The sequence below is a fragment of the Kogia breviceps genome, chromosome 4 (assembly GCF_026419965.1).
Source record: "Kogia breviceps isolate mKogBre1 chromosome 4, mKogBre1 haplotype 1, whole genome shotgun sequence".
Taxonomy (NCBI): domain Eukaryota; kingdom Metazoa; phylum Chordata; class Mammalia; order Artiodactyla; family Physeteridae; genus Kogia; species Kogia breviceps.
In genome coordinates, this window is record NC_081313.1 from 105,502,968 (window position 1) to 105,517,409 (window position 14,442).

Sequence of the window (14,442 nt, forward strand, 5' to 3'; positions counted from 1 at the left end):
GCTCAATAACAAAAAAACAAACAACCCAAACCAAAAATGGGCAGAAAAACTAAATAGACATTTCTCCAAAGAAGATAGACAGATTGCCAACAAACACATGAAAGAATCCTCAACATCATTAATCATTAGAGAAATGCAAATCAAAACTACAATGAGATATCATCTCACACCGGTCAGATTGGCCATCATCAAAAACTCTAGAAACAATAAATGCTGGAGAGGGTGTGGAGAAAAGGGAACACTCTTGCGCTGCTGGTGGGAATACCTTTTATTCTTATTATACTTTTTCTATAGTTCCTCTGTCTTTTGGATGCGCATATCTATGTAAATGTATCTCAGTGAAAAGCAAACTGGAGTAATGACACATGGACACAATTTTGTGTCTTTTGTTTGTCTTTACCTAGCGTGTATCGTGAACATCTTCCCAGCTATAATTCTTCAGGCTACTTTGCCCAACATGTCATTGCATTTATTTCTCATGTTGTATTTCACTTACCTGTTATTGGCATTTTCTAATGGTATTCTTATTAATTAAATTATGATGAGCACTCTTGTATGCCAATCTTTATGTGCATCTCTGTTTTATCAGAGTTAATTCTTGGTAAATGTCAGTGTGGACATTTTAAAAATTACTGATACATATTGCTCTCCAGTAAGGTTATACCAAGATACACTGTCATAACATCATTCATTTGCCAGCAGTGATTTTATTAATTGAAATATATTATTCTCTAATTTGATAGGCAACAAAATAATACCTTGTTTAAATTTGCATTTCGTTGTTACTCAATTTGAACTTTTTTTAATGTGATTTTTGGTCATTTATATTTTTATTTTGTGAAGTCTGTATTCATATTCTTTGCTCAGTTTTGAATTGGGATGGTTTTCTTTTTTAATGAATTGGTAAGAACTCTTAATGTAAGAAGAATATTTTATTATATGCTATCATATGTTGCACTAGCCTCCATTTTTATCTTACATTTCAACTTTATTATGCTTTATTGACACAAGCCTTCTAAATTTTGGGGAGTCATTTCTATCAATTTTTTTAAATGTTAAAAATGACATTTACCTACTATATTATATGACAATTATTTTTTTATGATTTCTTCTTTCTTGTGGTTTTATTTTTTTTGCTTACCAAGTTGATATAGCTGACACTTACTTTACTATATTATATGAGGTAGAAGTCAAACTTAATTTTTTTCCAGCCACTTAATCGACTGTTCCAAAATCATATCCCAGTGATTTGATATGTTACCTTTACCTTAGTTACTAAATTGTGTGTTAACCTCAGTTTCTGCGCTCTGTATTTTATTTCACTGCTTTGCCTGTCCTTGCAACAGTACCACACTATCTTAATTATTGTAACTGTTTATTTATTACACTAATATTTATTGAAAGCCTACTTTGTGCTGAGGTGGGGATGAAGAGTATTCATAGATGAGTCAGATAGAAAAGTCAGTTCTGAGTCTCTGCATTCATAAAGGCAGATCAGCATTTGGTTTGTGTAAGTTTGCTGTTTTCTCTTCAAACTTTTTCTTTGCTGGTCTTTTCTATTTATTTTTCTTAATGAATTTTGGAATCGCTTTGTAAAGTTCCCCTCAATATTCTGAGGGTTTGGCTGCAATTTAATTACATATTGAAGGTATTTTTTTTTTTAACTTTTTATTTATTTATTTATTTATTTATTTATTTTATTTATTTTTTTAACATCTTTATTGGAGTATAATTGTTTTACAATAGTATGTTAGTTTTTCCTTTACAACAAACTGAATCAGTTATACATATACATATGTTCCCATATCTCTTCCCTCTTGCATCACCCTCTCTCCCACCCTCCCTATCCCACCCCTCTAGGTGGTCACAAAGCACAGAGGTGATCTCCCTGTGCTATGCAGCAGCTTCCCACTAGCTATCTAATTTACACTTGATAGTGTATATATGTCCCTGCCACTCTCTCACTTCGTCACAACCCACCCTTCCCCCTCCCCATATCCTCAAGTCCATGCTCGAGTAAGTCTGTGTTTTATTCCCGTCCTACCACTAATCTCTTCATGACATTTTTTTCCCTTAGAGTCCATATATATGTGTTAGCATACGGTATTTGTTTTTCTCCTTCTGACTTACTTCACTCTGTATGACAGACTCCAGGTCCATCCACCTCATTATAAATAACTCAGTTTCATTTCTTTTTATGGCTGAGTAATATTCCATTGTATATATGTGCCACATCTTCTTTATCCATTCATCTGTTGATGGACACTTAGGTTGCTTCCATGTCCTGGCTATTGTAAGTAGAGCTGCAATGAACATTTTGGTACATGAGTCTTTCTGAATTATGGTTTTCTCAGGGTATATGCCCAGTAGTGGGATTGCTGGGTCGTATGGTAGTTCTATTTGTAGTTTTTTAAGGAACCTCCATACAGTTCTCCATAGCGGCTGTATCAATTTACATTCCCACCAGCAGTGCAAGAGGGTTCCCTTTTCTCCACACCCTCTCCAGCATTTATTGTTTCTAGAGTTTTTTATGATGGCCAATCTGACTGGTGTGAGATGATATCTCATTGTAGTTTTGATTTGCATTTCTCTAATGATTAATGAGGTTGAGCATTCTTTCATGTGTTTGTTAGCAATCTGTATATCTTCTTTGGAGAAATGTCTATTTAGTTCTTCTGCCCATTTTTGGATTGGGTTGTTTGTTTTTTTGTTATTGAGCTGCATGAGTTGCTTATAAATTTTGGAAATTAATCCTTTGTCAGTCGCTTCATTTGCAAATATTTTCTCCCATTCTGAGGGCTGTCTTTTGGTCTTGTTTATGGTATCCTTTGCTGTGCAAAAGCTTTTAAGTTTCATTAGGTCCCATTTGTTTATTTGTGTTTTTATTTCCATTTCTCTAGGAGATGGGTCAAAATGGATCTTGCTGTGATTTATGTTGTATAGTGTTCTGCCTATGTTTTCCTCTAAGAGTTTGATAGTGTCTGGCCTTACATTTAGGTCTTTAACCCATTTTGAGTTTATTTTTGTGTGTGGTGTTAGGGAGTGTTCTAATTTCATACTTTTACATGTAGCTGTCCAGTTTTCCCAGCACCACTTATTGAAGAGGCTGTCTTTTCTCCACTGTATATCCTTCCCTCCTTTATCAAAGATAAGGTGACCATATGTGCATGGGTTTATCTCTGGGCTCTCTATCCTGTTCCATTGATCTATATTTCTGTTTTTGTGGCAGTACCATATTGTCTTGATTACTGTAGCCTTGTAGTAGAGTCTGAAGTCAGGGAGCCTATTTCCTCCAGCTCCATTTCTCGTTCTCAAGATTGCTTTGGCTATTCGGGGTCTTTTGTGTTTCCATACAAATTGTGAAATTTTTTGTTCTAGTTCTGTAAAAAATGCCAGTGGTAATTTGATAGGGATTGCATTGAATCGGTAGAGTGCTTTGGGTAGTATAGTCATTTTCACAATGTTGATTCTTCCAATCCAAGAACATGGTATATTTCTCCACCTATTTGTATCATCTTTAATTTCTTTCATCAGTTTCTTATAGTTTTCTGCATACAACTCTTTTGTCTCCTTAGGTAGGTTTATTCCTAGATATTTTATTCTTTTTGTTGCAATGGTAAATGGGAGTGTTTTCTTAATTTCACTCTCAGATTTTTCATCATTAGTGTATAAGAATGCCAGAGATTTCTGTGCATTAATTTTGTATCCTGCAACTTTACCAAATTCATTGATTAGCTCTAGTAGTTTTCTGGTAGCATCCTTAGGATTCTCTATGTATAGTATCATGTCATCTGCAAACAGTGACAGCTTTACTTCTTCTTTTCCTATTTGGATTCCTTTTATTTCTTTTTCTTCTCTGATTGCTGTGGCTAGAACTTCCAAAACTATGTTGAATAAGAGTGGTGAGATTGGGCAACCTTGTCTTGTTCCTGATCTTAGTGGAAATGGTTTCAGTTTTTCACCATTGAGAAAGATGCTAGCTGTGGGTTTGTCATATATGGCCTTTATTATGTTGAGGAAAGTTCCCTGTATGCCTACTTTCTGCAAGGTTTTTATCATAAATGAGTGTTGAATTTTGTCAAAAGCTTTCTCTGCATCTATTGAGATGATCATATGGTTTTTCTCCTTCAGTTTGTTGATATGGTGTATCACGTTGATTGATTTGCGTATATTGAAGAATCCTTGCATTCCTGGGATAAACCCCACTTGATCATGGTGTATGATCCTTTTAATGTGCTGTTGGATTCTGTTTGCTAATATTTTGTTGAGGATTTTTGCATCTATGTTCATCAGTGATATTGGCCTGTAGTTTTCTTTCTTTGTGACGTCTTTGTCTGGTTTTGGTATCAGGGTGATGGTGGCCTCATAGAATGAGTTTGGGAGTGTTCCTCCCTCTGCTATCTGTTGGAAGAGTTTGAGAAGGATAGGTGTTAGCTCTTCTCTAAATGTTTGATAGAATTCGCCTGTGAAGCCATCTGGTCCTGGGCTTTTGTTTGCTGGAAGATTTTTAATCACAGTTTCAATTTCAGTGCTTGTGATTGGTCTGTTCATATTTTCTATTTCTTCCTGGTTCAGTCTTGGAAGGTTGTGCATTTCTAAGAATTTGTCCATTTCTTCCAGGTTGTCCATTTTATTGGCATAGAGTTGCTTGTAGTAATCTCTAATAATCTTTTGTATTTTTACAGTGTCAGTTGTTACATCTCCTTTTTCATTTCTAATTCTATTGATTTGAGTCTTCTCCCTTTTTTTCTTGATGAGTCTGGCTAATGGTTTATCAATTTTATTTATCTTCTCAAAGAACCAGCTTTTAGTTTTATTGATCTTTGGTATTGTTTCCTTCACTTCTTTTTCATTTATTTCTGATCTGATCTTTATGATTTCTTTCCTTCTGCTAAATTTGGGGGTTTTTTGTTCTTCTTTCTCTAATTGCTTTAAGTGCAAAGTTAGGTTGTTTATTCGAGATGTTTCCTGTTTCTTAAGGTATGATTGTATTGCTATAAACTTGCCTCTTAGAACTGCTTTTGCTGTATCCCATAGGTTTTGGGTCGTTGTGTCTCCATTGTCATTTGTTTCTAAGTATTTTTTGATTTCCTCTTTGATTTCTTCAGTGATCACTTCGTTATTAAGTAGTGTATTGTTTAGCCTCCATGTGTTTGTATTTTTTACAGATCTTTTCCTATAATTGATATCTAGTCTCATAGCGTTGTGGTCGGAAAAGATACTTGATACGATTCCAATTTTCTTAAATTTGCCAAGGCTAGATTTGTGACCCAATATATGATCAGTCCTGGAGAATGTTCCATGAGCACTTGAGAAAAATGTGTATTCTGTTGTTTTTGGATGGAATGTCCTATAAATATCAATTAAGTCCATCTTGTGTAATGTATCATTTAAAGCTTGTGTTTCCTTATTTATTTTCATTTTGGATGATCTGTGCATTGGTGAAAGTAGGGTGTTAAAGTCCCCCATTATAATTGTGTTACTGTCGATTTCCCCTTTTAAGGCTGTTAGTATTTGCCTTATGTATTGAGGTGCTCCTATGTTGGGTGCATAAATATTTACAATTGTTATATCTTCTTCATGGATCGATCCCTTGATCATTATGTAGTGTCCTTCTTTGTCTCTTGTAATAGTCTTTATTTTAAAGTCTATTTTGTCTGATATGAGAATTGCTACTCCAGCTTTCTTCTGATTTCCATTTGCATGGAATATCTTTTTCCATCCCCTTACTTTCAGTCTGTATGTGTCCCTAGGTCTGAAGTGGGTCTCTTGTAGACAGCATATATATGGGTCTTGTTTTTGTATCCATTCAGCCAGTCTGTGTCTTTTGGTGGGAGCATTTAATCCATTTACATTTAAGGTAATTATCGATATGTATGTTCTGAAGGTATTTTTAAATCGGTACCTGGTTAAACTGATTTACAGCGTTTGAGTTTTATGTATCAGAAGGATGGCATTTTTCTAAGCTTGTTTCTTTATATCACTTTGTGCTTTTTAAAGGTCTTCTTTATGTAGAGACTGTCACTTCTTTTCCTCATTAAGAGCATGTGTCAGCATGTCAGTTACCAGCTATAATACTACAGATCTTGTAAATAACTCTTCTAATATTTAGCATAAGATGGGTGGAAAGTCTTAAATATCAGTGTTATGAACTCATCTGTTTTTCTGAATCACCTTAGTTTAATGGTAGGTTGGGACAGGTGGAATCATGGCCTGTTAGCCAGATGTCATCTCTAAGTCTCTTCGACTGTGGGAGAAGCATAGATGGAAGGAAATACTCAGATCTGGTTCCTTCTGTCTAATAGTGTGGTTTCAGGAATTCAGAGGACTAGGTCTGGCTTTATTAAAAGGGAGAATTTGGGAACAAAACAAATAGGAAGTAGGAAAAAAGAAACTTTCATAGAACAGAGTATTATATATTAAGGTAATAAGTAACTGTTCTGGGAAATAAATATAAGAAATGTTTTTACTGTTTTTATTTTTATATTAGGGAACAAAATATGAGTCTTCAGAGACATTCAATTACAATCTTTATTTGGAACCTTGATGGACAAGTTTTGCCTAGTCTTTTATATAGATAAATAAATAGTAATGAAATGAAATAAAAATATAGGTATACATAGAAATGAAATAAACATACATATATATATATATATATATATATATATATATATATATATATATACACACACACACACACACACACACATACATACATACATATATATACAATAAACATGCTTCCCAGGCCAGTGTTGCTTGAAGTGGGGTCAGTAGATTTCTGTCAATCTATGATGAGATGAGAAGAGAAATTGAGAGGAAGCATTTTGAAATTTCATAACAATTTGACATTGCCATAACATTAGTTTTCTTATATTTTACAAAAGTATAGGTCTGCAGTGCATTGGAAACTTAAAAAATTTTTTTTTTCCTCACCATCCGGTAATCATGGTGTTCTTTGCTTAGAATGAGTATTTACATGTGAATTTGTTCTGTGCAGGGTGTGGCTGGGAACCCTATGGTGAAATCTGTGCTTGATAAAACGAAACATTCAGTAGAAAGCATGATTACAACGCTGGACCCTGGCATGGCTCCATATATCAGTATGTACTTAAAATAGAGTAGCATCTGCCATATAAAGTATGTGCTGGTGTCAGCCACTGAGTGTAATCCCACAGGTCTTGTAATTAGTGAAAATCTTCCTATATTCTTACATTGATTGTCAGTCTTGGTTTTGGTACTTTTAATTCATCGTTTTCTTAGTCACCATTAAATAAATTTTGAAAACTTCCTAGAATGAACTTTGGAGGAGTAAAAATGATTTGAATTATTAGTATACTTACTGATTTTAATTATGAATATGGTTAGTGTTGCTTTGTATGAATTTTACCATTCATTGTGGACATTTTGAAGTGTTGCTTTGTTCATATTTGGTTTTGACATTTCTCCAGTTATCTATTTTAATTAAATGTGTTTATGTGTAACTCAGGAATAAAATTTTTATAGGCTGTTAATCTTTTACTAATAATATGTCATTACTAGGTTTGTTGGGAAGGCTATTTTAATCACTTTTGAACCCTCATTACTAAGAATCCTCCAGACGGTTAACTGGAGGATTAATTTTTATGTACATATACAGTAAGTGAAATAACATCTCTTAACAGCATTTGTGACCAATTCTTAATAATTCTGTTGAAGATAACAATTTAGCGGCCAAAGCTATGCACCAGGTACTTGAACAGAGATTTTCAGTAGCAATAAAAAGTCAGTAGCTTTCATAAGTCTTGAGTCTGTTGGTAATTGTCTAGTAAATGTCAAAGGGCAAGACCTAATAATGATAAGTACCATTTATTAAATGCTTGATTTGCCAGATACTAATTCTCATAAGAACTCTGCTAGCTAGGTATTATTTTCCTCAAGTTTTAGATGAGGAGCTTATGTTCAGAGAGCTTTATTATTATCCTAGGTCACACAACTTGCTGGAGCTAAAACTTAGCTACTTTGCTTCCTTTTAAGTGGAAGATTGAATCAAAGAATTAACTCAGCTGAATTGTTCTCTGTGTTTGTAATTGCCAGGGTTTAGAAATTGGACCCTACCATATATACTGATTTCATATATTCATAATGATCAAGTTTGACATAATTAATGCAGGATATATGTTCCTCTCTTCACAAGCTCTTATTTTTAGTGAGGAAAAGAAAGGAATTAGTATTTTTGGAGCTCTCGTTTTAATGGGTACTGTGTTAGATGGTGAAATCAATTACCTTATTTAATCCTTAGAGCAAGCCCTGTGAGGTGGCAGGAATTTTTCTGTGAGGAAACAAGCTCAGTGACTTCCCCAAGGTAATGAAGCTAGTAAGTGATAAAATCAGGACTCAAACCAAAGACTTTCCTCAGGCCAGTACTCTGCATGACATCCAGAAAAAGGAAAATAAAATGGGGAGAGAAAGATACAAAATGAAATTTCTATTATTAGAAGATATAATAACATATAATCTTAATCACCTATAAAAAGCAATAATACCGAGTGTGAAAAAGCTATTGACAGGCAGCAAAAATGAGACCATTTGGATCTAATAAAACTCTAGTAAAACTTACCATTTTTTCATACAAATATTTTAGAAATCACCATAACAATTTTAAATGTATCAAGAAAGCACAAGAACTATTAGAAATGGACTTTAACACAGTTTCAACATTTTTTTGATTAGCTTTCCCTTTGTAATCATTAAAAGTGGCATGAGTCATCACAAAAAACCAAAAAACTTTTTGAGCTGAAGCCTAATGGAACAGTACTTAGCTAGATAGGGTTAAGAGATATGTCCCACATGGAGAAAAAAGAAAAAGATATAGTCTTCCTCTTCTTTCCTGTGGTAACCCTTGCTTTTAGGTTTTAATAATTTAAGAAATTCCAGTAAAGATGGGATCTGTGGAACATTGTTTCAATCAGGAAAAAAGAAATCCATAATAAAAAGCCCAAATATTTGGAAAATATTTTCAGCTGTTCCAAAAGATACTTACTGAAGAAAAGCATTGTTTCTAGGGCAAAATATTTCACAGTACAAACAGCTTTGTTGAGAAATCTCAAAGTAAGATGCCATTAGATGACAGGGTGAAATGTGTCTGCTTGCATCAGGCAGTGTAGTGAAAAGATACAGACCTAGACTTGAGTCCTGACATCATCGCTAAGTAGCTGTGTTACCTTGGGCGAGACCTTATCAGCCTCAGTTTCCTCAGCCAATAAAAAGGTAATCTATAGCTTGCATTGTTTTGCCAGGTTAAGAGTAATTATGTAATAAAATGTTAGTGCCTGGTAATAATCATGAGAATTTCATTATTTTAATTTGGAATTGAAATTTTCTTCTGGTCTTTGTAGAATCTGGAGGTGAACTGGACATTGTAGTGACCTCAAATAAAGAAGTAAAAGTTGCTGCTGTCCGAGATGCCTTCCAGGAGGTCTTTGGCTTAGCTGTGGTGATAGGGGAAGCTGGACAGTCCAGCATTGCCCCACAACCAGTGGGCTATGCAGCTGGATTAAAAGTGAGTAATAGAGCATCTTTTTCAGGATATAGTAGCTGGCAGTTCATTTTTTAAAATTTCTGATGATAATCTTATGGTCTATATGGAGCTTTTGGGTTTTTACATACTGAAATATTGATTTGGTTTTTAATTAGACAATTCTGTAGTGTTAGGAAGATACAGTGGAGTTTTAATCTAAAGAAACCTGAAGTAGGTTTTGATTAGCGGGGGAGGGGAGGAACCATATGCCAAGAGTACAGAAAGAGAGCAGTTTTAGTCCTGAAAGAGATCTTCTTAACCCAGTATTAACATTTAAATCCATTATTGAAATTATAATATCCCTTGAATCCCGTAAGCTTTTTATTACTATCACTGTTAATAATACTTTACACTTTATGTATTTCTTCATGGATTATGGGATTTTCATATATTTGGAAGTTTCCAGAGTAGTAATGGGGTTCTAGTAAGCAGGTTGTAAATATACCTGGCAAAGTCCCCCTTTTCCCTTGTATTTTCCGTTATGGAAAATCCCGAACGAACTTTTTGACCAACCCAGTACTTGGTAAGGGGACTCGGCACTCATCCAGAAAGTTTTCTTAACTTACTTTCTTTGAGTCTTCCCTTTCCCTGTCCTTTTAACTACCTTGCCTTAGAGACCCGACTAGCTGGCATGTTATAGGCACAAAGCCTGTATATAACCAGAGTGTGCCAAGGTCTCATCAGCATATAGAGACCTATTAAATTACATTACCAGTAGTAATGCACTTACTAAAGGAAGACTGCCATAGTTTTTGGTAGTGAAGGAAGAAGACCTTGTGATTAAGGCTACAGATACCTATATAGTCCCTATGTAATAGTGGCAGATAATAGAATGGCTTATTTTGAAAACAAATTTCACACACTTGCATACTCACACCACCACTTAAATATTGTATACTTTGTCTTCTGGACTGTTACCATTAAAAAAATTTGTCACATACACAAGCCAATCCCATTACCATAGTAGACCTGGCCCCCTCTTGCATGCTAAATGCTAAAGTTCCAAGAGTCCTGCCCTCCCTCTCATACACTTTTTACCATCATACACTTTTTACCATCAGTATACAAACACACAAAAACAAAATGAACAGTTCATCAGCATGTAAACACTGCTCCCACCTTAAAAAACAAAAATAAACCAAAGAAAACCTTAACAAATTTTTTTACCTTACTTTCCCCATCACCTCCAACCCTAGGTTTTCACTTCGTTTTGCAGCAAAACTTGCAAAGAGTTGCCAATACTTTTATCTCTAGCTCTTCTCTTCAATCTCTTACACCCATCCCAGCCAGGCTCTCACCCTCACCCCTCCACCGAGAATGCTTTCAAGGTCGCCAATGTTGTGCATCTTGTTTGACCTACCACTGGCTTTGAGACTCCTCTGTAATGTCTTTTACGCTCGCCTTTGGGGCTGCCACCCTTGGTTTCTTCCCTGCCTCACTAATTCCTCTGTGCTTCCTTTGCTGCCTCCTCCTTTTCTCCCCAACCTCCTGATGGTCTCCTTCCCTTCATCTACGTTACTCTCTTGGTGATCTCAACCGGTCCCACAGCTTTGAATACAGCTGTGTGCTGACAGTTTCAAGTTTGTATCTCCAGCAGAGACCTCTCATGTAAACTAGGTTAATATAAAAGTTGCCTTTTTAATACCTTTACTTGAATGTCTCAAACTTATCATGTCAAGTTACTCAACTGCTTTTCTTTCCTTCCAACCTGTCCGCCGCCGCAGCTTTCTCCATCTCAACTGATGATGGCTCTGTCCTTCCAGTTTCTCAGATGAGAAAACCTTGGAGTCATCCTTGACTTCTCTCATTATCCATGTCCAGTTCATCAAGAAATCTTGTTCACTGTACCTTCAGAATACATCCAGCATCTGGCTGCTTGTCACTGTCTCCCTTGCTCCCACCCTGGGTGAAGCCACCACAAAGCCTTGCTGGAATCTTGGGTTCACCTCCTAACAGGTCATCCCATTTCTACCCTTGTGGCCCTATATGTTGTCCTCAACAGAGTAGCCAGGGTAATTCTTTCAACACACAAGATCAAACCATTTCACTGTTCTTTTCAGAACTTTATATTTCACTGAGTGTAAAATCCAAATTCCTTACCAAGGCTTCCACAGCCCCACATGGCCTGGCTGAACTGGCCTTCTGTTTTTGTTTTTTTTTTTTTAATTGAAGTGTAGTTGATTTTCAGTGTTTCAGGTGTACAGCAGAGTGATTCAGTTATACCATATACATATATATATATATATATATACACACACATATATGTGTATATATGTATCCTTTCTCAGATTCTTTTGCATTATAGGTTATTACAGAATACTGAGTATAGTTCCTTGTGCTATACAGTAGGTCCTTGTTTATCTTTTATATGTAGTAGTGTGTATCTGTTAATCTCAAATTCCTAATTTATCCCCCCACCCTTTTTCCTTTGGTAACTATAAGTTTGTTTTCTGTGTCTGTAAGTCTGTTTCTGTTTTGTAAATAAGTTCATTTGTACTATCTTTTTAGATTCCACATATAAGTAATATCATATAATATTTGTCTTTCTCTGATTTACTTCACTTAGTGTGATAATCTTTAGGTCCATCTATGTTGCTGCAAATGGCATGATTTCATTCTTTTTTATGGCTGAGTATATTCCATCGTATATACACGCCACATCTTCTTTATCCATTCATCTGTCGGTGGACACTTAGGTTGCTTCCATGAGCTGACTATTGTAAATAGTGCTGCTGTGAACAGTGGGGTGCATGTATCTTTTCGAACTAGAGTTTTCATCTTTTCCAGGTATGTGCCCAGGAATGGGACTGCTGGATCATATGGCAGCTCTATTTTTGGTTTTTAGGAAACCTCCCTGCTGTTCTCCACAGTGGCCGCACCAGCAGCCTTCTGCTTTTCTCTGGCTTCGTCTCCTACCATACTTCCCCCTTGCTCACTCCACGCCAGCCACATTGGCCTCCTTGCAGGTCTTTGCACTTGTCTGACAGGCTGCTGTCTTCTCACAGCCTTTTCACAGCTCTCTCTGAGCCACTCTTTCCTCAGATATCTACTTGGTTGACTCCCTGACCTCCTTCAAGTCTTCACTAAAATCTTCCCTCCACAGTGGGGCCTGTCCTGACTGCCCTGTTCAATACTGCAGTCTGCACCTGCCTACCCTGCACTCCTGATCCCTCTAACCCTCCTCTGATCTTTCCCCTATAGCATCCAGCATCTTCTGATTTACCATATAATTTACGTTTATGTTATTTTTATTTTTTAATGCTTTTTTCCCAGTAGAATTAAGTTCTACAAGAGCAGAGATCTTCGTTTCATTGACAGATACAAACTTTTAGAATAGTGCTTCATGTTCTTTAAAATGAATATCTAGCAGTCCTATTGAGATATCTTGGTATAAAACCCCAAACAATAGAATTTAAAGTGCTAGGGTAAACTTTTTAAATTAATAATTTATTTCCTCAAGTAAGCAGTCTAATGCGGAAGATGTTTTCACTCTGGGATCCGTTTTGAATTTTGGTTTAACAACATGTCAGCCTTATGAGAATAGAGATTTTTCCCTTAGCAGAGCTCTAGCTGCCCACCTGTTGCTATACTTTGATAGTACCTTTACCATCAAACAGTGGTCTTCAGACTTGTATATAAGTACCTCTGGTGACATGCAAAGATTTTACAAGGTCCAAGTAACCCAGATAGTTTTCAGGAACTCAGCTTCTCCTTCCTCAACTTCCATATGTATTCTTCCCTAAAATTTTCTGCCTGAATACATACTGGTAGTGGAGGCAACATGCCATCTCCTTTCTCATCTCCTCTTCATAAGCTCTGACCTCTCCGATTAGAAAATAAAGATATACCACTCACCCACTGATGGCCTCGGAACCTAAAATCCTCCTTGAGTGTCGTATGAAGGGACAATTCACAATAATGTTTTAGATGTTAAGAATGCACATGACATAATGACTCTGTAAAGTCTTCTTGCAAGTCCTGTGGTTTCTCATTGTTCTCAAAAAAACAGATAAAAAAACTGATAGAGTTGTCATTCATAATTTCTGATGAAAGATCACTGCATGATTTTTGGAACATAACTCAGAATTTCATGGTTTTTAAAACATGAGTCTTAAATATTTTATGTTTAAATATCATTGCATAAAAGATACTTCAGATTGGTAGGTACTGAACTTGAAAGGCTGATGGAGATTTTTTTCTGTAAGAAAAATCTTATTTTCTGAATATTAATAGTTCAGTTTATATTGTGATTTTATTAGTATTTGACAGATTTGTTTTAGTATTGGTTTTTGCCCTTCAAATTTAGAAAAGTGTTCCTTTTCCACAATCTTTAATACAAGGTTAAAATTAAAATTCATTGAAACTGATATATATAGGAAAGTGATTTGTAATTTTCCCAGCTGTTTTTTTTTTTTTTTTCAGAAACAGTAGAGGGAACTAACAAAAAGAAAATAATGTAGAATATTAAAATTTCAACCCAGATTTTTTTCTCCCCATCAGATTTTATTTGAAAGTGAATGTCTTTTTTGACTAAACTTAAGTTTTCCTTTAAACATATGAAATTGTTTAAGGAAATAAATCAGCTGTAATTAAAGTTAAGAAGCTTCTGAAACTTCTCCAATGCCAAGTATTAATTTTACTGAAAAGCCAGTTATATTTATCACCATTGTTTTATAGCTTATAGTCAAGAAAAATGTAGTTAATATCTGTAAGAATTTATGAAGAAGCATGGAATTTTGATTTATCTGAACCAAGTTGCTTAGTATAAGCTCTCAGAGTACAGTATAAGCTCTAGAGGCATTTCTGCATCTTACTTCATTTCTGAGACAGTTACTTCAGTGTGGCCTCTAAACTACCTAATTTTTGATCCCCTACACTGCTGA

At 35.4% G+C, this 14,442-nt stretch overlaps 1 protein-coding gene across 4 annotated transcripts in view; it reads left to right on the forward strand.

The window, feature by feature from the left end:
* PRRC1 (proline rich coiled-coil 1) overlaps positions 1-14,442 on the forward strand; it is a 55,062-nt gene that overhangs the window by 10,529 nt on the left and 30,091 nt on the right. For all 4 annotated transcript variants that reach the window (XM_059061588.2, XM_059061590.2, XM_067031519.1 and 1 more), the window contains exons 5-6: positions 7,001-7,103; positions 9,378-9,541. In XM_059061588.2, the coding sequence (XP_058917571.1) occupies positions 7,001-7,103; positions 9,378-9,541 (267 nt within the window). The remainder of the gene's footprint in view (positions 1-7,000; positions 7,104-9,377; positions 9,542-14,442) is intronic.